Source organism: Syzygium oleosum, unplaced genomic scaffold (assembly GCF_021117445.2).
Source record: "Syzygium oleosum isolate NSW1041296 unplaced genomic scaffold, Sole_v2.1 Sole_v2.43, whole genome shotgun sequence".
Taxonomy (NCBI): domain Eukaryota; kingdom Viridiplantae; phylum Streptophyta; class Magnoliopsida; order Myrtales; family Myrtaceae; genus Syzygium; species Syzygium oleosum.
Window position 1 is genome coordinate 884,144 of NW_026607527.1, and position 24,619 is coordinate 908,762.

General features: G+C 43.1%; 1 protein-coding gene across 1 annotated transcript; it reads right to left on the reverse strand.

Moving 5' to 3' along the window:
• Nucleotides 1-283: 283 nt before the first annotated feature.
• Nucleotides 284-8,378, reverse strand: LOC130136203 (squamosa promoter-binding-like protein 7). The gene is made up of 10 exons (XM_056306362.1): nt 7,720-8,378; nt 5,728-5,900; nt 5,418-5,644; nt 5,243-5,317; nt 5,039-5,146; nt 4,460-4,577; nt 3,468-3,603; nt 3,016-3,178; nt 2,290-2,868; nt 284-1,335 (listed from the first exon to the last, which is right to left on the reverse strand). Exons 1-10 carry the CDS (start codon nt 8,319-8,321, stop codon nt 1,048-1,050), a joined length of 2,469 nt encoding a protein of 822 aa, XP_056162337.1. The 5' UTR covers nt 8,322-8,378; the 3' UTR covers nt 284-1,047.
• Nucleotides 8,379-24,619: the final 16,241 nt, after the last annotated feature.

Consider the following 24,619-nt stretch of genomic DNA (forward strand, 5'->3'; position numbering starts at 1 on the left):
CCATCGATAAATCACCACTCTACTTTGTTAAACTCTTTGGTATTTGGGACCGCAGCACGAAACTCTTCCGCAGGGCGAGGGCTTAGAGAGATTGAACAGTCAGTAACGTACTAAAATAGCAAGAGACCAAGGTCCCTTAAGCCAACACCGTACACAAATTCCATGCCCAACCCAAACCATTCACCGGGTTTTGACTCGCGTCTCTCACATGTCCATGGAATAGATATTCCGTGGACGCGTGTTAACCAAAGCGAACATCCCCGTCATAAAAGAGAAAAGATAATAAAAGGCAAAACCCAATTTTGAAATTCGAAGCATTTTGTGGAAACCCAGAGAACTACTCTGGTTCAGGCCATTTCAAGGACAGGAGAAGTAACATAAGAAATTACACATCAAAAGAAGTAAGAAACTATGTCACATTTTGATGTCTTTCCTCCTTGTAAGTGAAAGGCTGTATCAACAATGAGCACATACGTTAACCCAAAACCTCGCTTCCTTTTGTATTACCAGTACAGGGGAGAAGGCAAATCCCCAGTAAACACTACTCCCACTTCAGAAGTACAAATCCACATCCAGTTCCCGATTCCTCTTGAAGCCGGAATGTCAGCAGCATAGCGTCCGTGTGTTTATGGAGAAGTTCATCTCGCTTACAACAATGGAAGCAAAGGAATAAGATACAAAGACCGCACAATTTCGACCCTGATAGCCGCCGATGCATGGTTGAACTTCTACTTAAGTTATTAAATGGAGTTAAATCTCTCAATTGTCGCAACGAACAGCCGAGCAATATCCGCTGAGCACAAAGTAGGGGGTTCCCAATATTTGCTAATCAGGTGAGTCCCTGCCGAGATACAGTTTCCACCGAGCTATGACCTTCATTGCATCTATCATCCAAAATGCACCCGATGGAAAACTGAAGCTGAGCTACCCCCGCTATCAAAGCTCCCAATCGTGAAAAAAGACTGGTAGCTTGATCCGATAAGATAACATCAGGTTCATCAAGTACATTCTGTACATACAGGGAGATCGAGATCTTGAGCAATTTCCTTATGGTCGGTCAAAGAGGCTTCTGTGAATAGAAACCGCAAACTCACCAACCTTATCAGGATGGAGGAGGACGGCACATACTCCGAAACAAACAGCGGCAGTTGCGACTAAGTATAGAGCAGGACGAGATCTCAAAAAGGAGTTGAGGAGGACCCGACTGCGAGGCTTTCCCTTGAAAAGGTTACCATTCATGACCAACTCCACATCCAAAAGTGGAGCGGCCTCGCTGTTTGTGTAATTGGAACCCATCATTACTTCTACCCTGCAGCTCTCTCCCCTCTCCATATCCTGCAAAATCAGAATAGCATCAACAGGGTTGTATGAATTGGTAAAAAAATTAGACTCCTCATATTAAAGCATGCAATTGACAAGTGCAAAAGATTAAACTGACAGAGAATGAGGTAATATATGGCGTAGGTATTCTCATGTGAAGGTTCGGTACTATAACCAAAGCAAATATTGTGAAATCGATCTCCAAGGGCAGAAATATGATTGAAACCATGGCGACGTTTTTTTATAGGTCCACTAGAAGTACCTCCACGGTTGGCAACAAACTAGCAGAACTATGCCACAAGACACACTATCACAAGTTGCCACATGGCAGGAAATTAAAAGCCCACACAATGCCAAACCGCAAGAGACCACACAGAATCCTAAAAGGAAGGGAAAAACCCACCAAAAACCCCAAACTATGCCACTTGTGAGAAATTTATCCCAAACTTTTTTTCTTTACACGAAAAACCCCAAACCATGCCACTTGTAACACATTTACCCCACAATACATTTGTCCATGGGCATTTTCGTCTTTCTTTTTTCTGTTTTTTTTTCCTTTTTTTTTTCTTCTCTCTTCCCCTCCGCCAACCGGCGAGGGCGACCGTCGCCCAACTCGGGCGACCCTCGCCGGAGTCGGGCTAGGGCGGCCCTCGCCGGAGTCGGGCAAGGGTCGCCCTCGCCGACGCCGACAAGGGTCGCCCTGGCCGGACCCTCGCCGGCTTCCCTCCGCCGTGGAAGAGAAGAAAGAAAAAAAAAGGAAAAAAAAAACAGAAAAAAAAGAAAAAGATGAAAATGCCCATGGACAAATGTATTGTGGGGTAAATGTGTCACAAGTGATATAGTTTGAGGTTTTTCGTGTCACAAAAAAAAGTTCAGGGTAAATTTGTCACAAATGGCATAGTTTGGGATTTTTGGTGGTGTTTTTCCTTAAAGGAAAGACTCTGGCTTGTAGAGTGAAAGAAGCCTCACCTGATTAGAAATGGTCACGGCCGAAAGCACATCATTCTGAGGGAAACCTTGATGAGAACATTCCTCTTTTTGCCTTGAGTGCTCTGAATGCAGCACCACCCTCTTGGATGACTGATGTTTCCTGAGAAATTCTCTTGCCTGATCTATTTGGGTATTCAATAATCTAATATCAGCATCATTCTTGCCACTACTAATTTCACTGGTTAATTCAATATACTCCATAAGAACGTCCAGTCTTTGCAATATTTTATCCAAAACAATACTTGAATCATGTTGCATTAAAAAGCTCAACAAAGAGTTGAATCTTTGAATCTGCGACACAGGAAGAATGCGGTGAAGATTTTCAGAAGCAGGTTCTTTCAGCAGCCATGCGATATCCAAGATGAACTCAGAAAGTGCGGTTCGACTCCGTGAGCAAGCCTCACGTGAATCCACGACGTAACCAATGTCCGAAATTTGCAGCCCCTCATTTAAGAGAGATTTATCTACTCTCTGCTGTATCATCGTCATCTCAGAACAAACTTCCTTGTTACCAACGAGAATGGGAATGAAGTTCGACAAGCCAGACTGGTTCTCAACCTGTGGAAGACACAAACATACAAGAAAGTGGTCAAAGCTAATATTTGTTAGCCACCATCATAATGCTGGAAAGTTGGTATCAGCATCTCTTCAGTTCATCAAAGGTTCTGAGACGAAGCAAATTCTTCTATAAATGCCGGTACAGACCTCAATAAATGCAGGACCACACTGATTGAGCTCAGTACTTGGAATACGTATATTATACAGCTGATGACCAGCAGTGCAGTTGATGCCCCTTTCACTTCCAGAATATGAAGATGCAGCACCATAATCACATGCCAAATATTTTCCAGCAAAAGATATGAGAAACCTGCAGCACAAGAATCTCTCTCGTAAAAATATATTTCATTGATAAAATTTAGTTACACTGTTACGGCACTTCAGTTAATATAAGTCATAGATGCTGAGGCTCTCCAATTTAACGGGGAAAAGATACTCAAAGTTGCACTTTGTAATGGACTCCAGGACTCAAGAATCTAGCAGACTATAGAAGAATGAGAAGGTGAGAAAAATGAAGGGTACTTCTATGACTCTCTCTCTCTAACGCGTACTTCTTTAATGTGGAACAAAAGTAATTCTATTAAGATACTCCACCATACCGAAACTGGGGTTGCAGCAAATCACTTCCACAAACAACAAACTCCATGGGCTTGCCAGCCTCAAAACACATAGGATGGACATAATGAAGCCTTGGGGTCCGAACCCCTGCCTCAACCTTCACGACAGAAGTTCCATCTACAGACAACAGAAATTAACTATAAGGACCCGAGGACGAGACCCAACTCTAGAAAGTCTGTAAGAGCTTCTGTAAATCAAATAATAAGTCACACAGACGATAGAAATGAATCTATACATGGTCTACAGCAAGAGAACGCATGGAAGCTTGAATACAGAGAACACATTTTCATCATGGACCACCATGAATGCCGATATTTAATTTTCCAATATAACAGTAAAGCTGAGATGCTCAAGGATTCAATAGAGCTCTTATAATAAGGGAAACAGACGCCAGCCACTAATAAAGAACCAACTGATTGAGGTATTTGACTTGCATGCTTGCTCACTAAAAAGCACATAAACTATCCCATGCTGCTATGAAAATCAGATCCATATGCAGGATGCTGTCGTTGAATTAATGTTGTTGAAGAATATCTCCAAAATAATAGCATTTATAAGGATCCCGAGTATCAATTTTATGCTTAGTGACAAACTGTTACACAAGGGTTTTTTTAGTTATCTCTGATATATAGATAGACCAGTTGGTGCAATAATAACATTTGTGCTGACAGCAAAAACTATCACTCAGCTAGAAATGATCAATTCTTGGTCCTTGTTCAGCTTCAATGTAAGTAAAGCAATCTACAGAAACAGAGTATGCCTTTTTCTATGTAAGCAGCCTTAAGCAGAGAGGGAACTTCTGTTTACAAACTGCACCCACCACTGAACACTCAGACCAGAAAACTAGATGAAAGCCCTATGAAAGGTAATACATGCATTCCAAGCCGAATAAGATTAACAGTCAAAGTATTGAGGGAATATCGAAGGTCCACAAAGCAGGCTTGCTAATGAGGGCTGAAGGGAATTAATTTACCTTTCATAAGATGGAAAACCATGTCATTTATAAAGATATAGACAGTGCCTCTTCTGGACAGCATTCTTCCAGGTCGAAGGACAAAGTCATTTATATATGATACAGGATCTTCATATAACTGCTCGATGCCACAAGATGTATAAGTCAAGAAACCACACACAAGTAAATATGAGCAAAGGAAGAAACTAAGCAGAAGCTGAAGGAGCAATCCGACTAAATCAAGCTCAAGAACTTCTAGAGATCAGTAAAACCCCTGTAACAATCTAACTGATACATAACAAAGTGCAAGAACTTGTAATGAAGAGAAGGAGCCAAATTATAACTACTGCACTATTTCCAGAGCCAAAACAAATAATATTAATTTGATGAGAAAGAGATGTTACAGAAATCGCGATTGTAATGCTCAGTAAAACTTCACAGAAAATCCATATATTCTTGGCCCAGAATTAAAAAAAAAAATCCAAAGCCACTGATCGTAGGGCTTAAGCAAACAATGGTTGCTGCTCTACTAAAGCCAAAATTAAAGTAGTTCAGACAAATAATTATCACCATACAGATTTCCTATTTGGTAAATAGTACCTTTCCCCACATAAACTTGGGCATGGCGATAAACATTGTCAAAATAATACATCCAGGGCGGATATAACCCTCCAACTCCACTGGCATGCTCGCCAACCACTGGAATATCTGAATATGCATTCAACCAAATGTAAGCCATTCAATTCTGCCGGTGCTAAGAAGATGTCATCTGATTTAAGATAGTTAAGTACAAGTATAGATTACTTGGTGACGGAGACGTCTAGGAAATTCTGCTGGATTCCAATCATAAAGCTTGAATGAAATTCGACCTGTTGGACACTAATTAAAAACTTCAATGAATTAGTATTAACTCAACTAAGATTCCAAACACATAGATATTAACAATACGAAGCAAGTACACCGTCCAGGTTAAACCCACCACAGATGAGTATGCACTCCTATTGTCACCACAGGATGGAGAAAGTGCCTGTTTCGAATTATCTTTCCTACTTTCCATTTGCGCGTCACGAGAAACTACAAAAGATGCAATACTATCTGTAGGAATTATCTGACATTCAGGAGCAGTTTCTAGTGTAGGTACTCCTCCATCTTCAGGCTCTAACAAGGCTTCCATTTCACCAGACTGGCCACTCAAACATAAGTTATCTGTTAAATTACATGAGCAATCGGATTAGCTAGTTGACAAACTTAATCAAGAAATAAATTATGTTAACTGTTCTTGTCTGTACCTTTCCCATCTTCATCATCACAGCCAACATCTTCAGAATGAATATCTTGTTGAAATTCCTTTGCTAGTCCACCACCAGAATCAATGGTCTTTCTTCTCCTTCTTTTGTTATGGCGCTCTAATTTTCTTCGACAACTTCGTTTACCTTCATCAAAGTCTGACAAGATGTGAAACCTGTAAAAGGAAACCACATTATGAGGCAATTAACGATTATATAATCCCATAATACTACTGTTTTCGCCGAAGGTGTCAACAACTACTTATTGTTCCTCATTTAGACAAGAACACACCGGACAAAAGTCCAATGATCAGAAAACTCCCAGACAGAAACTCAAACTTTCCTCCAAGTTTCCTGCTTAATATCTTCAGTAATTTATACCAGAGAACAGCAGAAGGTGGCAATTTAAATCCAGAAACCATATCAAAAAACTGAATATTATGACAACAAAAAAGGCATGCAATATCAGTTTCAGTGTATCAATTACTTCTTTGGGTATAAGGATGTAATATATAACGTTCCAGAATTGCTTGCAGAAAATATAAACACTAGTTGTATGCTTTCTTATTGCAGCATAAGATCATCTGCCCCCTCAAAGAGAGGTAAAAAACAGTGCCTCTTCAACTTTGTCGATTATCAACCAAAAAAAAAAAAAACTTTGTTGATTGAGCTCATGAAATAACACTTGGCCACATGATACTCTAGCAAATTTCCTTAACTCATCCAGTTATCAGATACTTCCACAATGAGTTTATCCAAGTTAAACTGCATACATAGCCATGTATAGAAAAGGCGAAATGGCTTCTAATAAGAAATTGGCTTTAAGTAAATGAAAAGCAACAGAAAACTCAACCTAATTCACTACAATACCATAGAAATACGTGTCATCAACTGACCAAATTAGGTCAATTAGAAGATAATAGTCCAAAAGCGGATTGAGAAAAGAAGAAGCTGTTGCCACAAGAATTCCAGCAATATGGGAACTGAACAGAACAATATTAACTCCAAAAGAACCTAGAAATGGCATAAGGCAATCAGGAAACTAGGATCTAAGTGGGATATTAAGATGCCTGATATATTACAAATGCCATCACAGCTATCTAAAAACAAGCTTGCACCACAAACAAATGTAATAAAAACCGATCTGGCATTCTTTTTGGAGTAAGGGGTCCACTTCAGAAAAGCTACCGTTACTCCAACAAAACACTTGGCCACTGGAAGCATCCACCTAGCTTCTCAAACTTTTGTCATTTCGAAGTTTCTCCACCTTGATATCACCTTTACATGGTCATTTACACATCATCCCCTAAAAATAGAAAGACGCTAATTATCCTCAATAGAACGAATAAACTGCATATTAATGTTTTTCAGAACTCCCCGACAACACCAATCCTGAAACACACCAAGCAACAGCTTGTAGTCATTATAGCAATCCCAGAAGATTATCTCCGCGCCTAAGTCGCTATCTGTGCTGAATATCGAAATTCGCCAAGCAGCAGCAACTGCCCCCCGATTCATGAAAACAGAGATAATGATGAGCTAGTCGAGCTAGGAGCCAAGAACAAGAAGCAGCTCCCGGAATACTGGATAGCAGTACCCTTCAGCCAACGCAGGGTATATCACTATGCCACATGACAAAACCCGCTAATGCCACAACAATGCCAAACTGACTCCGGCAACACCATCCTCATTGCCTAGTGGCCAACATCCAACATGGATCACAATGATATGACTGAATTCACATCACTTACATCTTGAATGGATCTCAGAATTAGAAGTTAAATAGCGGAGTTACTAGCAACGACAATTCAACCAGTCTCCAATTGAGCACAAACACCTAACTACCACTTATCTTCACTTCGGCGCAGACCAACGCTATAATCATCTCATATTCAAAGACAAACAGCTCTGGAAACCTAGTAGTACAACAATCACAAATCATCATTCGAAAAGCTAAAACTCGAAACCCCACACCAACTGCGAATTAAAGCTTACTTGCCACACTGCTGGCAGTATCTCTTCCTCTCCCCGTCCAAGACCACGGCCGACGCGTTGGCGCACCGGAGGCAAACCCGGTGCCGCCGGTGGTACCCCTTGAGCTCCCGGATGTCGGCCTTGCAGCTCGGGACCTGGCACCGGGCCATCCCCTGGCCGGCCCCCCTCGGCGCCCGGGCCCGCTTCCTCGTGGGCAGTCCCTCCGCCTCCTCCTCCATCTTCTCGTCGAGCTCCGGGCAGGCGCACGGGACGAACCCCGCCAGGAAGTTGGAGCAGACCAGCCGGGGGTCCCGCTTCCTGACCCGGGTCGACGCCGGGGCACCGTCGGCCGGGTCCTCCGGGGCGGGGTCGGGATCTGGGTCGGAGGGGGCGGAGGCGGGGTTGTCGAGGGCGGGGGGCTCCTCGTCCCACGGGATGATCAGGTGGTCGTCCACGGTGAAGTCGAGGAGGTCGCCGAAGTCCCAGACGGAGTCAACGGCGGCGGCGGCGCTCTCGTCGAGGAGCGGCGGCGCGTGGAGGTCCATGGCGGAGAGGACCTGGGTCGAGGCGGAGGAGGGCGGTGGCGGTGGCGGTGGTTGGGGCGGCGGCGGTGGCGGCTCCATGGATGTAGGAGGGGGGGGCTCGTGCCTCTGCTGGTGTTGCTTGCAGACCGAAGGATGGTTGGAAAGACAGGACCATGAGGTGGTGGTGGGTGGGTGGTTGGATCCGGTGGTCTTTTCATTTTTTATTTTTAACAAAAAGGGAAAGAAAAGAAAAAAAATTTTAAAAAAAATTTGTCCTTTTGAATAGTTTTTTTTCCCTATTGGAAAGTGAAAGGGGCAATACTTTCATCTTTTTCTGAGCGTGCGTGTACTGGTCAAAAAGGGGAATATTTTCAATTTTTTTTCCAATGGCATCAAACCCAATTCCAACATGTGGAAACTATGTATCAACAAGAAGGGTTATTTTCCAAGGATTTGTGACTGATAATTCCGAGGGAACTTCAATGCACCATGAGGAACTTGTAAGTGGGGGTTCTCTTTTTCGATTGTTGGCAAATAAAGAAGGGGGGAAAATTGAATGTGGTTGATGCGCCTCTTCAATTGAGTGAACTCGAATTATTTTTTTCTGGCGTGTCGACTGTCGAGTACTCTGAAAAAAAATTTTAATTTTTTAGTACATTATTGGCTCTCGTAATATGCCTGATCAATATTATTATGCCGTTTGGTTTAAGCATCAATACTTATTATACCATTTGATTGAAACATCAACAACAATTTATGTTTAAATATCTCATTGGATGATGAAAATATTTTTTCGTTTATTTATTTTGGTAAACAATACAAGTGATCACTTTTAGGAAAATATTTTCCGTGAAACAAATGCACCCTTCCAATTCATGTCTTTGCTGTTTGGGTTTTCTTAATAACTTAATCAATTTGAAGTTCCTGTTTTACTTAATACGATAAACTTGGCTAAGAATGTAAAGCTGGGTCTTCGTCTTATAGAAGGAAAATGCCCCAATTTTTTTTCCAATGTACTCATCATATTAACCCAATGTCAAATTTTAAATTTGAGTGGAAACTTACATGAATTGGCTTCTCACACTTATGTATTTGTTTTTCATGTCGAGAATTTTTTTCCGAAAAGTGCATTCAAAACACTTGTTAAATAGTCAAAGTAACTCTTAATATGTGATACTAATGGATCGAGAAGTAAAGCATTTTCTTCTTGAGCATGGTTAGCTAGTGCCCGCAGAACCCTATTCACAGTGCAATTGAGCATGCGGCTCAATAATAAAAGGGTCACACTATTTTTCACGAGATCATAAGTTCAAATCATATCGTGGGCCAATCTCTCGTCAGCTTTTTTGTCTCTCGCATTTACTCCCTCATGTCAAGAGATTCGAGCTAGCAAATCGAGGGAGTTGTAGCGACGGGCTAATCGAATATTCCGTAACGAGTGCGAGAACCTCGAGATAACGCTTTAGAGGTAGCTGCAGCGGGCCGCTCCAACCCTTTTTTTTCCATGAAGAAATTGAAGAAAACGTTTTGTTGGCTTCGAGAAGCATTGTCCATGGGAGCGACGACTCCACGATTTTGAGTCAATTGTCAATTTGTTGGGTGGCTCCCCGTACGGTTTGGTCCAACATCCCATCTACCAAAACAAATAAAATGATTGGGAAGCGAAATTAGCTTTCCGTTGAAGCAAAAACCAAAGGTTGGTCAGACGGTGGTTGCATTTGCAGGACAGACGGTTGGATGGTGGTTTTAAATGAATTTCTTCGGTTGTTATTGTTTTGCTATTATTTAGAGATGTTTTCTCTATTGCTTATCTTCAACTTCAGGTGGATTTTGCTCTTAAATGAAGAAAGAGTCTTGACCCCAAAAAAAAAAAATTTGAAGATTTTTTTTAAGATTTATACCACGAAAAACCCCAAATCAGTACACTTGTGATAAATTTACCCAAAACTTATTTTTTGACCACCAAAAACTCCAAACTGGTACAGCGGTGATAAATTTACCCTCTTTCAATTTTCGTTAAATTTTACTGTCAAATTTCTGAGTTGGATGACACGTGACAGTTGAGAGGTGCATCGATTTACGGTTTTACCCTCCTTATGTCATAGGTGTAACAGTTTGTGATTTTTCATGGTATTAATCCAACTTAATGGATGGTAAATTTATCACAAATGTATCAGTTTGGGGTGTTTGGTGGTCAAAAAATTAATTTGTGGTAAATTTATCACAAGTGTACCGGTTTGAAATTTTTTGTGGCAAAAAAGTTATGGGTAAATTTATCACGAGTATACCGATTTAGGGTTTTTCGTGATATTGATTATTTTTTTTATCAATTCTTATAAACTAATATAATATCTTGTTTCCACGGAAAATTTAAATTCAACTTATAAGAAAGTCCCATCGATAAATTTGATAAAAGAAGATACATACTTTTCATAAAGCAAACTTTTGGATTTAATAGCTGCCTCCATAATTACGGACATATCGTTGATTTTTCTATTCTTTATTATACTGTTGAAATCCTTTATCGTAAATTAACTCTTTATCGCCAGCAAAAAGATCAGAACGGCTACAGAACTGCATGCCACTTAACCACTAATTGAAAAATGACAACCGTCCGCTGTTTTTGTCTCCACTAATCTACTAATTCACTCTGGTTATCGGAAATTTGCAAGATGATAACTATTCACCATAATTGAACAGTAGAATATGTAGAATAAGAAGATAAAGCGAACACTAGATTTACATGATCCTACGTCAACAGGGAGAGTAGTATAAGATTCTACTATAGATCAATTAATACAATGGAGATCACAACCACATTCTAATCTCAAACACTATCATTGTCTCCCACCCCCCATTGCATCCAATAACTTACACGGTGTTTAGCCTCTCAATTTCTTATGAAATAATATCTCAATCTCACAAAAGAATTAACAAATCTTACAATAAGATTTAATTGGCTTCAATACTCTCGGATTACTTCAGAGGGTAACTCATGAAGAAGTTGTCTCTAGGGAACATATTTAAATTAGGAAAGTTTCTTTTTTGGACTAAAACTTGAAACACATTCTCAACAATCTCCACCTTAACTCGACATTTGAACCAAATTACAATCGCTTCACTGGAATTTGAACTTCACTACTACTCTCATAGCCCACATGGGTTCAATCAGCACAAAACATCTTCCAAGTCCAAGTCGTGCTTGAATTTCGCCATAATTAAGGGCATCATCAGAATACCAACTTCACTTGCATCTTTAGCAACTCCACAATAATATTCCGACATAATCTTCCCAACCATGGATAAAGCAAAACTGTGACATCCCCAATTGGGACTAAGTCGACCAAAGGAAAATGGCCATGGAATTGGCGAGCAGATCGATCTGAAGGTCGATCATGGATTAGCTGGTATGGTCGGAATGGGTATTTAAAGGATCAGTCATGGTTCGATCGAAGGATTGTCCATGGATCGGCCAAGGAATCGACAATGAAATGACTTTGCAATCACGCAAGTTAATTAGAGTGATTCGACCATAAATTGACCATTCAACCATAAAGGTCAATAGTGGAACGATCCCAGATGGCCATGGATAGGGGTGACCAACTTGGACCGCCCAAACCGGGACCGGACCGGACCGGACCGGATCGACAGGTTTGGTCCGGTTCTCGGGACTATCGGTCCGGTTCCTGGTTCCTAAAAGCGGAACCGGTTTCAGGGCGGTCCGGTTCCAAGGGGGAACCGAACCGGACCGGACCGACTATTTAATATTTTTTTTGTTATTTTTTTCTTTAAAAAAATTAATAAAATGTGAATTAAACTCTAAGTGAACTTCATTATCATAAATTCATTGATGAAAATTAGTAAAATGTGAATTAAATCCTAAGTGAATTTCATTGACAAAAATTAGTAAAATGTGAACCAAACCTTAAGTGTTTGACAAAAAAAAAATCCCAAACTCTAAGTAACCGATTCCATTGGACCGGACCGAAACCGGACCGGACCGACGGTCAGGTCCGGTTCCCGGTCCTAGATCCAATCGGTCCGGTCCGCGGTTCCCAAAATTGGGAACCGATTCTCTCTGTCCGGTTCCCGATTCCACCTTGGAACCGGATCGGACCGGGAACCGCTCACCCCTAGCCATGGATCGATGCCGAGCGAGTATGTGTCGGTCGCGGGTGATTTCATACGGCCATGCACTGGTTACGGGCGTCCATGCACCAATTCCGTGGTACTTGATTCCACGCAGCTACATGACAATTGAGAGTCGACCATGGATCGTTGATGCTCAAACATAGACCGATCACGAATCGACCATGGATCTTTATGTTGAGTTGGGTAGGCCATGGACAGGCCATGTGCCAGGCCAAGAGCTTTGTGGCTTGGTCGCAGACCAGGCTTTGTGCCAGACGTGCAAGCCAAGCCTTGTGCCCGGCCATGGACCAGCCGTGAGCCCGTCAATCAAGCCACGAGCCGGCCCCATGCCCGACCGTGTGCCAGTCAGTGTGCCTGTGTCACGCCCCGAACCAAGGCCGTAGTGTTCGGTCCTAGGCTCGGTCGTGATTGCCTTTATTATTTCGAGGATTTGTAACGTGACGTCCCGTTATTGTTTTCCTTAATTAAGCTCAAGCGGAAGCAACTAACAACAATAACGAGAACACAACATGAGCAAAGAAGCTTATCAAACAAGCACACATAATTTACACGATAGACGATTATGTTACAAGCCCTTCTTTACACGGGCCATCTTGGTTATTTATTTACATCTGAATCTCGTTCGGTTCTTCACATACTATCCGCTCACATACTATCTGCATGGCTGGGTTATCCTAGCTTCACTACCACCGTCCTTTCACAAAAACAAAAGTTAGCTTCTTCTCAAGCTTCACCAACTAGCTTACGGCTGTCTCGCACTCCCGTTGGGCGCGCCATCACTAGCAGCCCCGGGTGGCCCACCAAAATCAACAAGGGATCCCAAAAGGCCTCTGTCGAACCACATGAACCACGCCTCGTAACGGTGGGGGACTAACTTATCCACACCCTCTCGGACCCAAACGGTTGTACTACATTTATGATATGTGGTTTCGATCTCGACATCGACAACATCTATCACTCGCACGTACATTTCAATCGGAAGACCAAAGCAAATCGAAGGTGATAGGGCTATACCTACAAAGCTGAAAACATGAAGAGTAAGTTACACAACTCAGTAAGTTAAATTCACTATGCTTCGGCTAAGAAATAGCCTCGCATTGAACAAGAGAAATAACCGTTACTGTTGGTTTGTCAATGGTAGATCAATAGCAAATGCTTCTTACCTTGCCTATGTACTAAACATGGTATGTTCAACAAACAAGAGAACATCAAGCATGGTTTTCAATATTGCATGCAAAAATCAAGACACGAGATTCATTATTCCTCAACTGTAATCCATCGGTTCCTCCGGTTTTTCCCGGGCATTCGAGCCTCCCTCGGGCATTGCCTCGAAATCCATTGATGGCGGCATCGTCTTGAAATCTATCGATGACGACATCGCCCCGAAATCTATCGGCGGCGGCAACGTCTCGAAATCCATCGGTAACGGCCTTAGTCCCTCGTGTGATCATGCAACAAACATCAAATAATTCTGTTCTTATCTTGATAACATTGGCCCATGCAATCATGCGATGCTTGAGTGATCTATGCTCTATAGGGCGAATTGCATAACATGTGGGGTGCGGTCGAGGGCACGTGGCTCGGTCCACCATGCCGAGCGCCAGCTTGGAGCCGGACTTGGCCCGGGTCTATATGCCTCAATGAAAACCCGCATCAAGCCAAGCTCGTCCCGTGATACCACAATATGAGTACGAGACCATACGATATCCCGTTTCGTAACCCGTACGTACCTTGACTCAGCCATGATGCACAATAACAAGCACACAACAAACATCAAATAAGGTTACCACTCGAGTCCAAACGCGCAACACCACGTCCTAACCAAAGTATAGGGAATTCACTTATTACACGGATGTCCTAGGGTATTTGGTGGTGGTGTGGCGAGTGAGAGGGAGTGACCGAGAGTGAGATCGAGAGAATGGCCAAGAGGGAAAGTGTGTGGCCGAGAGAGAAAGAGAAAATGGCCGAGAGAGAGATTGGGGAGAGAGAGTGGGCTAATCGGTTTGGGGAAAGAATGAAATGGCTTGAGATCTCTCCTACTTATAGCCAAGACTCCAATAATTACTATGCCAAATGGACCAATTATCTTCATTCAAGTGGTACCTATCATTAGGAAAATCTTGTGGGAATATTATCCAAATCTTAGGCTTAATAATTGGATTGTCCAAATAATTACCAAGTGCCTTATTCGGGTCATCATGCCCTAACTTAGGGTATATGCGTCACCTAAGGCATTAATTTACTAGAGGACACATAAGCCTCTAATAATGGTCTCTCCATTAATGGTTCTTGTCTTGACTTTCATTCTTGCCCATTAAGCTTAGGGGCATGTGGCACCTTCTAGAGCATGTAAGATCACTCAAAGATTCTCAATTATTGAAGATCTTGCAAGATAAGATCTTCCTAAGGATTATCCTCTAATAATTAGTTCAATGTTGACTTAGTCAAAATCGGCTTCTTGCTTCCCAAGCTTGGCCGAATCATGTTGGTTCTTGTCCATCAAGGGCACCTACTTATTCACTAAGGACAACTAGCTCATGGCATTTAAGCATAATCCCCAAAATCACTAAGGACAACTTAGCAAAGTTGTCTAAGTAAGGATGACTAAGTGGAGAAATTCTGGGTTTAGAATGATTGACCAACTCATTCGAATCAAGGTTCGGTGTAGGAATACCTCCAAATATGACCAAACATAATCAAGCTAAAGTCCGAGTCCAATTGTGCAAGTTCGGGCCAGTCGGACTGACCAGGCACATAGCCTGTGCAGTCGGGTCTGATCGGGCGCAGGGCCTGGCACACGGCCAAGCCACACGAGCACACAGCTGGGCATATGGCTGGGCCATACGAGCGCCGCGCCTGGCCGCACGAGTGGTACGCCGAGCGCGATGCCGAGCCACATGAGCAAGGGACCGGTTCATGGACCAAACACATGCATTGGCTCATAAATGGGCACAATGCATGGCTCATGGTCATGTCCGTTAAGCACGGAACTAGATCGGAGCTGAATCTAACGGGCACAATACTTGGTACAAGGGTTAGGTACAATGACTGGCACACGGCTAGGCACAAGGCCAGTCTGTAGCCTAGCTGATGGGCACAATGGCCAGTCATGTCCGAGCACAAGGCTTAGCCGGCGCAACTGGCACAAAGCCTGGTCCGCAACCAAGCTACTAGACTCGTGGCCTAGCACATGGCTCATCCATGGCCTACCCGACTTAACACGATAATCCATGGCCGATTCGCGACCGGTCCATGTTCGAGTATCAACGACCCATGATCGACCCTTGGTTGTCATGTAGCCTTGTGAAATCCAATACCATAGGATTAGTCCATGGTCATCCGAGACCGATGCATGGCTGTGCGGAATCACCCACAACCGACACATGCCGACACAATACCGATCCATGGTCATCCCGAACCTTCTCACTATCAGCCCTTATGGTCGAAGGGTCAATCCACAGTCATATCACTCTAATCGACTTGCATGATCGGGGAGTCATTCCATTGTCGATCCCATGACCAATCCATGGACAATCTTTCGATCAAACCATGACTAACCCTCAATACACTCGTTCCGACCATGTTATCTGTTCCATTACCGACCCTCAGATCGAACTGCTTGCCTATTCTATTACCATTCACCTTTGATCATCTTGGCCTTAAATTCAGGGATGTCACAGCCTGACCCTTGTGCCAGGCCTTATCCCCATCCAGACATGGCCACGGGCCGGTTTTGGCCCGGAACCGGCCCGGGTCAAACTCGAGATCGGCCCGTTGACCGGGCCCGCGGTTCGGAACCGGCCCGTGGCCTACAGGCCCGGTTCCGGGCCCGGTTCCAAAAAAAAAAAACCTCTCCTTTGCCTTTTTTTCCACCTTTCCAACGCACTTTAGTTAAGACCCCAGTTTCGAGAAAGCCCGATAAGGTTCAATTAACGCAAACAGAGGAAGAGAGAGAGAGACCCAAAGAAGGGGAGAGAGAGACCCATCAATCTTTTTGCACTGTGCCCATTTGCTCCACGTTCAAGTAGAGCTCAGAGTTTGGAAGGAGAGTTCCTTGGGGACGACAGAGAAGAGAATGGCTTGCGCGAAGGAGTCGCGTGTTGCCTCGGCGGAGGGCGCGAAGGTCAAGGGAGTCCACAGTGACTCCCACGCCCACCCACGCCCACCTCCTCCAGTCCTCCTCCTTCAAATCCCTCCTTCCCCGCTCTCCCCTGCGCCTCCTCCAGTCCTCCCCTTTTCTCCTCCGCCCGCCCCCCATCTTCCCAGATCCGACCCCCGCCGCCGTCGCCCCCGCCCATGGCCGCAACCGCCGACGCCCCCTCCTCATCCCCCTCGCTACCCTGCGCCTCTTCCCCTTTTCTCCTCCTCCCCCCTCAAACCGGAACCGGAACCGGAACCGCCCCCTTGCGGTTCTGGTTCCGGTTCCGGTTCCGATTCATACATGGCCACGAACCGGAACCAGCGGTTCCTGAACCGTGGCCATGTCTATCCCCATCAGTTCTGGTCCATACCTAGTCCCGTGCCGATCAAACTTGATCACGGGTAATGCATTGTGCCCGGCCGTGAGCCAATGCATGTGTTCGGCCCATGAGCCAGTCCCTCGTTCGTGTATCTTGTCCATGTGCTCGGCTCCTCGCTTATGTAGCCCAGCTGTGCGACCGACACACCAACCGTTCGGCCTGGCTCTGCGCCCGTGTAGCTAGGCTGTGTGCTAGGCCCTGCACATGGTCAGGCCCGACCGAACAAGCCATGTGCCAGGACATTCCGACTTGTTCGGTCTTGCGCCGTTCAGCCAGGTCTTTGGCTCGGTTGTGTCCAACCATACTTGGACATATGTTTACACCGAACCTCGCTTCCAAATGGGATAGTTGATCATTTATTGCACTTGAAATCCCTAATTACCTTAGTTCCTTATTAAGTCAAGTTTTAGTGAAAATTGGGTGTTCAAAAGAAGATGTGCCATTAGAATTAGCAAGGACCCCAATAATTGAGTGTTCTTGAAGAGGCACATGGATCGCATGCCTAAAAGGCTTCTTGTAACAAGAAAACAAATCAACTTGACTTATTAGTTGCATTATGGACAACTTCTTGGATAAGTTGACCAATAATGAAACCTAGCCCTCAAGCCACCAATAATAGAGCCGTGAACCAATAATGGAGTTGTCTTGCAAGAGCCAATAATTGTAGAGCCTAGAGAGTGATTCACGCCCCAAAAATTTAATGGGATACAAGACAAATTGACAACTTCCTTTGTAAGTTGTCTAATAATTGAACTTAGACACCAATAATGGACGCAAAGCCAATAAATGAGGTGTCTTGAGGAAAACACCAATAATTTATGTCTTGAGGAAGACACCAATAATTTATGTCTTGGAGACTAAGACAATGATGTACACGCCCAAGCCAAAAAGAGAGAGGGACCAAAGACATATCTTGAAGTCATCATGATGATCTTAGATTTAATGGCCTTCTTGACAACTTAGAGACCAAGTTAAGTAATAAATGGCATTAAATGACTTAGTAGGATATAATGACCCTAGAGTAGAGACTTTGAGGCCAAGTTTGGAAATGAATAGCCATAATTGAAGGCTTGAAGAAGAAGAAGAAGAAGATTAATGATAGTAAAAGACTTTCAAAACCATCTTAATCATTAGTTTAGATTTTTGGCTTCTTCTTCATTATGACCATGGTAGGCCATACTATAAATAGCAATTGTCCCCACCTAATCTCCTTTTTTCCTCACACCACTACCAACTCTCATGCCTACCCCACCATCCAGCCCCCTTGCTCACGCCATCCTCTCTCTCTCTCTCTCTCTCTCTCTCTCTCTCTCTCTCTCTCTCTCACGTCAACCCCTTTGTTGGCATTTCTTTGGGACCATTTCTTGATCTAGTAGAGTAAGTAGATTCCCTAATCTCGGGATAGGATGTTGCGATGCGTTGTTGGTTTGTGTCTTTACCCGAGCCTTGATAGGGACTTGCTTGTTTGTGGCTTTTGTGCTTTGTTGTTTTGCAAGACATAGTCAAAAGTTAAGCACGATTCGGTTGCGAAAGAGGTAACGTATGTCTTGCACGCACGCTATGACGTATGGATCAAGACTTGCTTGGCAAATGTTTGATATTGATGTGTATCGGATCCGAGCTAAGTACGGTTTTATTCAACGCTTGGCGCATCGGATCATGTCATGGGCCCTGGACCATGACCGACATACTAGATGATTTATGATCATTGTCCATGAATTTCACACTTGCACCCACGCCTTTGGGCAATATTGTTTGCATGGCTACTAAAGAAATATAAGAAATCGGTTTACTTGGTGCTTGTAAAGCATGGACACACAAGGGACTAAAGCCGTCTACGATGGATTTCGAGACGTTGCCCGATAGATTTCGGATGCCTGGTGAATTCCGAATGCCCAATAGATTTCGGATGTCTGATGGATTTCGGTTAAGAATAAATGGATCCCGTGTTTTTTTTTTTTCATGTATCGCTTGTGTACCATGCTTGATGTTCTCTTGTATGATGCGAATGCCATGTATACAACGTAGGCAAGGTAAAATGCATCTTTGCTATTGATTTGCCATTGACACCGGGGCGGTAAGGTTGGACTCGTGTCCGATGACGATTGTTTCCTCCTAACTTGACATTAGAGGATTTACTTATTGAGTCAATGACTCATTCCCCGTTGTTTTTCCATATTTGTAGGATGGCGGCTCCGCCTGTGCGCTTCGGTACTCCCGTGGAGATGATAGTAAATGTGATCGATGTAGTAGACGCACAAGAAAGGAGAGCCTATCGTAAGGTTATCTCCCAAATCATGGTCAACGAAAGTCTTGATAACCCTGTTTCGCATCAGTACGAAGCTTGGTACATGTAGACGGAGGAAGGACTATTTGGTCCTCTCCGTGGTTTCAATGGCCCTTTTGGGGGAACCAATGGACTAGCACCCGGGAACACCGCGAATGGTGCTTAGGCAGCGGACCTGACTTGGGAGAGACCGAGCGCTTTTGAGAAGAAGCTTTTTGGGGAGAACCTTTTTGGAGGGAACCACGGTAGCAATGATAGGGTAACCCGATCATGTATGTTATAGCGGATACACATATGTGAATCGGCCCGTAACAAGAAAGGGCGTGTAAAAATGTTTGGCTTGTAATATATGCCATCATGTGAATATAAAGTTTGCTCATGATACTTGTCTTAATTGTTTGATCTTGTTATGATTGTCCCGAGTTTATGCTTCCGCTTGTTCATAACGATAAGATAAAATTGAATGGGACAACACAAAGTGAGCCCACGGGTCACGGTCTTTGCCGAGACGTGACAAAACCACCCTTGCATTCATATCTGTTAGGAAATCGAACATACACCTTATCAAACTCAACGGCTAGAGTGGTTGTTGGCTCTACATGTTCCACCTCGCCACAAACACCATCTCTGTCGACTACTCCTCTAGAATTTCTAGTTGTAACTTCACCTCGAGCTGAACACCGTCTATATCCATGTAAAATTGCCACAATAACTCCTACCCAAAAGTAATAAAGGCTTGTCAAATATAATTTCTTTGCTGATAAATGTGAATTTAATTTTGAGCACCACGATCAATAGTTCCGTTCACCTTGTGCATAGCCTAGGAATATGCACTTCAATGCCCTTTTGTCGAATATTTTTTCTCTGCTGTCCCTACCAGCATCACGTTTTCAGCTTTCCCAAGGCTAGCATTTGGCCAAAAGCCCTTTGGGACGGATTGCCAAATACCCCAGCATTTCCCCAATAAGCTTTAGAGGCCGAAAGCCACTTGAGAAAACCGAACCAAGCGAACCTTTAAGAAACCTACTAAAATTAGAAAAGTTTCATTTCCGGGCTCAAGTTCGAGACACTTTCTCGACAGTTTCTATTCGCACTTACCTACTAATTCTCTCCGATTATCGAAAATCCGCAAGATGATGATTACCCACAATTATCTAGCATTGGACGTGTTCTACCGCCAACCTCTTACTTCATCTTTCGCAAACGTTAAATTTCAATTTATTCACACACTGCTCGATCTGACGGTTGACATATATATACACATCTCTTGGACATTTTTTTAATCGTACACAAAAAAAGAATGACTAAAGCAACCAGGCGAATGCACGAAGCATGCCCAAGATCCCTGTACACTCTTGAAACTACATCGCCAGCACTACTGGGAAGAAGTAGTTGAAATAGTCACAATTCGGTGCGTCGCGTCCCTTATCGCACTTCCTTTGATTGACTTTAAGGCTCGTTCGTTTCGCGAAAAATGTTACGTTTCTGAAAATTATTTTTCTGAAAATTATTTTCCTAAAAAATAACACAATTTTCCGGTGTTCGGTTAAAATCTGAAAAAAGTCTCGAAAATTATTTTTCGTTGCTCGGTATGAAAAGAATTTTCCTCCTTGCAATACTTTTAATAATTTTTATTTATTAAAAATATTTTTAATTTTTTTTTTCCTTTCTCCTTCTTCTTCTCCGGTAGGTCGCCAGTCACAGGCGAAAAATGTTTTTTTATTGGCAAACACGCGAAAAATGTGGGGCGTCAGAAAAATAAAAAATAAAAAAAAAGAGAGAAAATGGCCCCCGCGATGGCGACAACGAGGCTGCGCGGGGAGGGGGGGGACGCGTGGCCACGTGCGAGCGGCGACGCGGTTGTCTTGTCCTAGGAGAATTGCAAACTGTGACGACGTCGGCGGGCCATGCGTGCGCCCCCCAGAGCCGGATCCCTCACGCGCCGTCGTTCCCACGCGCCAGCTGCCTAGCTGGGTGCGGTGGGGGCTCAGCGCGCGTCGCCCGGCGCGCGTGGGGGAAGCGCGGGGGCTTGCTTCGGACCGGGGGTCGAGAGATGCTTCTGTGCACTATGAGAAGATAATTTATTTTATTTATTATTTCTCAATCATTGGAGGCACTGTCCCCACCACCACTACCCCTTCGTTTTCACCAAGAGCCATTAAAAAAACAGATGACTCGTCATTATCTTCTCACCCACTCTTAAATAAATATCTTTAATTTCCGACCCCCAAAAATATATATATATATATATAAAAATAAATAAATTTAAAATAAAGCATTTCCCAGATAAATTTTAATTTCGAGTTTTCATCTTAGAAATTTCGCGAAATACCAGTAATTTGAGAAATAAATAAAATAAATCACACCGCTGTTACGCTCCGCGCGGAAAAATAAATAAATTGAAAAATACTTCCCTAAAAGTAATGATTTATATCGCTTCGAAAAATGAAAGAATAAAAAAATATCTTGTTTAGATATAAATTTTGTTATCTAATTATTTCGAACGATACGGGCGAACAATTTTAGGAAAATGATTTTTCAAATAATTCATTTTACACTTAACAAAGGGAGCCTTGATAATTAGGTGCCGACAGAAAATGGCACTCTAAAACGTTCACATATTTGTCATGTTGTCTAATAAATCTCTCTTCTATCTAAGGCTCCGTTCGTTTGGCGGAAAATATTCTCCTTTTAGAAAATATTTTCTCGGAAGTCATTTTCCTGGAAAATGTTTTCCCGGAACATAATTTTCCGGTGTTTGGCGACCAATATGAAAAAGTTTCGAAAAATATTTTTCACCGGCTGCGGCCGTGACAGCCCGGCGTCCGGCGTGGCTGCGGCCGGCTGGCAAGCCCGGCCAGCGGCCCAGCAAGCGGCCCAGCGGCGGCGGCCGGTAAGCGTCAGCCCGTCCATGGTGTCCAGGTAGCGGCAGCTGTGGCAGCAGCCGGCGGCAGCCCGGCAGCAGCAGCAGCGCGCGGCCGGCGGCGGCGGCGGCCGGCGACCTTAGTGAAGAAGAAGAAGAAGAAGCTCGGGAAAATGATTTCCGCTTTTGAAGAAGTGGAAGTCATTTTCCGTAGACTTAGGCTATTTTGTGAGGGGGGAAGGAAAATATTTTCTGCCAAACGAACGGAGCCTAACTCTCGAATTAGACTTTCCTTCCTCATCTTACAATCACTTAAATGTATTCTATGAAATGACCCGCATCGCGTTTGACTTTCCTCCATTGCGATCTTTTCCATATTTTGCACGCCCATAAAGGTCAATATACATGTAAAGAATTTTGTTAATAAGTGTCGCGAGGCATTCGTGAAATACTCAAATAACGAAAGTTTGTCGTTCTTAGAGTACAACCTCTCCCTCGCCTTGCATAATCAGTGCATTGAAATTAAAATATTATTTCATTGAATATAATTAATAGGTCCTCCTGCACTATTTAAAAATAAGATCCATATGTTAAATTCGTTCTACACTTGATACGATTTTGATTGTTTATATGAATCAAATATAAATGTTAGGTACCCATTTATTATGGTACAAATTTCTTTTCTACGTCAGTAAAAATGAAAAATCTTTTTATTAAATAAATCTACAATATTTAACACGAAAAAAAAAATGTTCTCTTTTTCATCTCCGGCCATAATAAAAAGTTTCGCGTCACTTGACATGTCGCAATGGATCATACTTCGATCCCATGTTCTTGGTTTTTTTATGAATTTTGTCGTATATGGAAATGGAGGACCCCGCAGATATCGATGGAAGGGCAACACATCGACCTGTCATCTCATTATATTATAATTTCTTAATTGCTCATCTTATCCATGATTTGAAATGGGATTATCCGTTTTGAATTTAATTAATTCTCGAAATAACTAATATTCTGACCTTGTAATGATGCCGACGGGACAGGACAATGATGCTTTAATAGAGGAAAGGGACTATTGGGGTTGGTGTAGGCAATACGCGAAATTTGTAAAAGTGAAGGAAAATGTCAAAACAACAATAATAATAACAATAATAATTAGTGAAATAAGTCATGATTCAAATTCTTGACCGAGGCAATTAACTGGCGTGGTCATGATTCCAAACACGTCATTCCATACAATTTGGGCATGACTTTTGCAACACGAGCGTTCATTATAATATCAACCCATATCGAGATTTGCTGATCGAGAATGGATAGGAACACTTTTACGACGGATCAGCCACTAACACTTCCGACGGGTAACATGATATGATCGCCGGACCCGATCCAATGCCGCGATCTTAATTTTTTCCGAAATATACTGGCTTAAGAGAAGAGGGGCCTTTGTGTAATGGGGTGACATTTATGGGATGTAAAAAAGAACAAAAAATTGGGGGGGAGGGGGCGTGGGGATTTTTTGCGGGGAATCTGGAAACGCGATGATTAGCTCATTCGAAGGCGGCCCTCGAGGTCAACGCAGATGGTCTAGGCGTCGGGCGATTTTTCAAATTGCAAACCGAGTCAGGGTTCACCTGACTCGCAAAGTATTCACGAACCTTCATATAGTCGAGCCTCTGCGTTCGTACTCTCGTCAAAAGAGAAAAGAGTTATTCGAAGGTGTGATCAGCACATCACAAGTCCCGAAAAAACATTGGCCATCTTATAATTCCTGTTGCGGTTGACCTTTTTGATTTAGCTAATCCATGGAGATTTGCCCTAGCTATTTAGCTTCAATCATTTTGGTTAATTGAGGGATTAATTGGGCAGATGAATTTTGGACCATCAAGAGTGCTACCTCATATGTCATTTTCCAACGTTTGGCCAACCCAAAAAAGATCTGACTGACTTCATGGTGCAGAATAGGCAGATGGGCAGATAAAGCTATAAAAGATCAGATGGGAACTGTCCGAGATGGATGTTTGATTTGGGGTATTTTATGCGAATCGACGACTTTGTTCCCCCCCACTCACGAAGCTCCGCAGGTTCACGTCAGTGGTCGGGATCAGTTTTCTTTTGAAAAAATGACAAAAATGGTATTTGAACTTTGACTCCATATAAAATGTGATCTATGAATTTTTAATTTGTTCATGTAATCGATGTTCAACGTAGCCCTAGACTATATGAAAATGGTCAACGTGATCCTTGAACTTTTAATATGTTCAATGTGGTCCCTGAACTTCTAGTCCTATCCTCTATATATGAAAATGTTCAATGTAGGACATGAACCAAAAGTTCAGGGACCACATTGAACAAATGAAATGTTCATGGATCACATTGCACATTGAGCTAAAGTTCATGGACCACATTGAATAAATTAAAACTTCAAGAACCGCATTGCTCATTGGACCAAAATTTAGGATGTCATTATTCTTTTTCTTTTCCCATGGGATGAAAAGTTGGGCCGACTCTTCGAGCCGAGTGCCGTGTTTCCCTATTTTACCCCCTCTCTTTTCTTTTTCGACAACTTGACGAATCG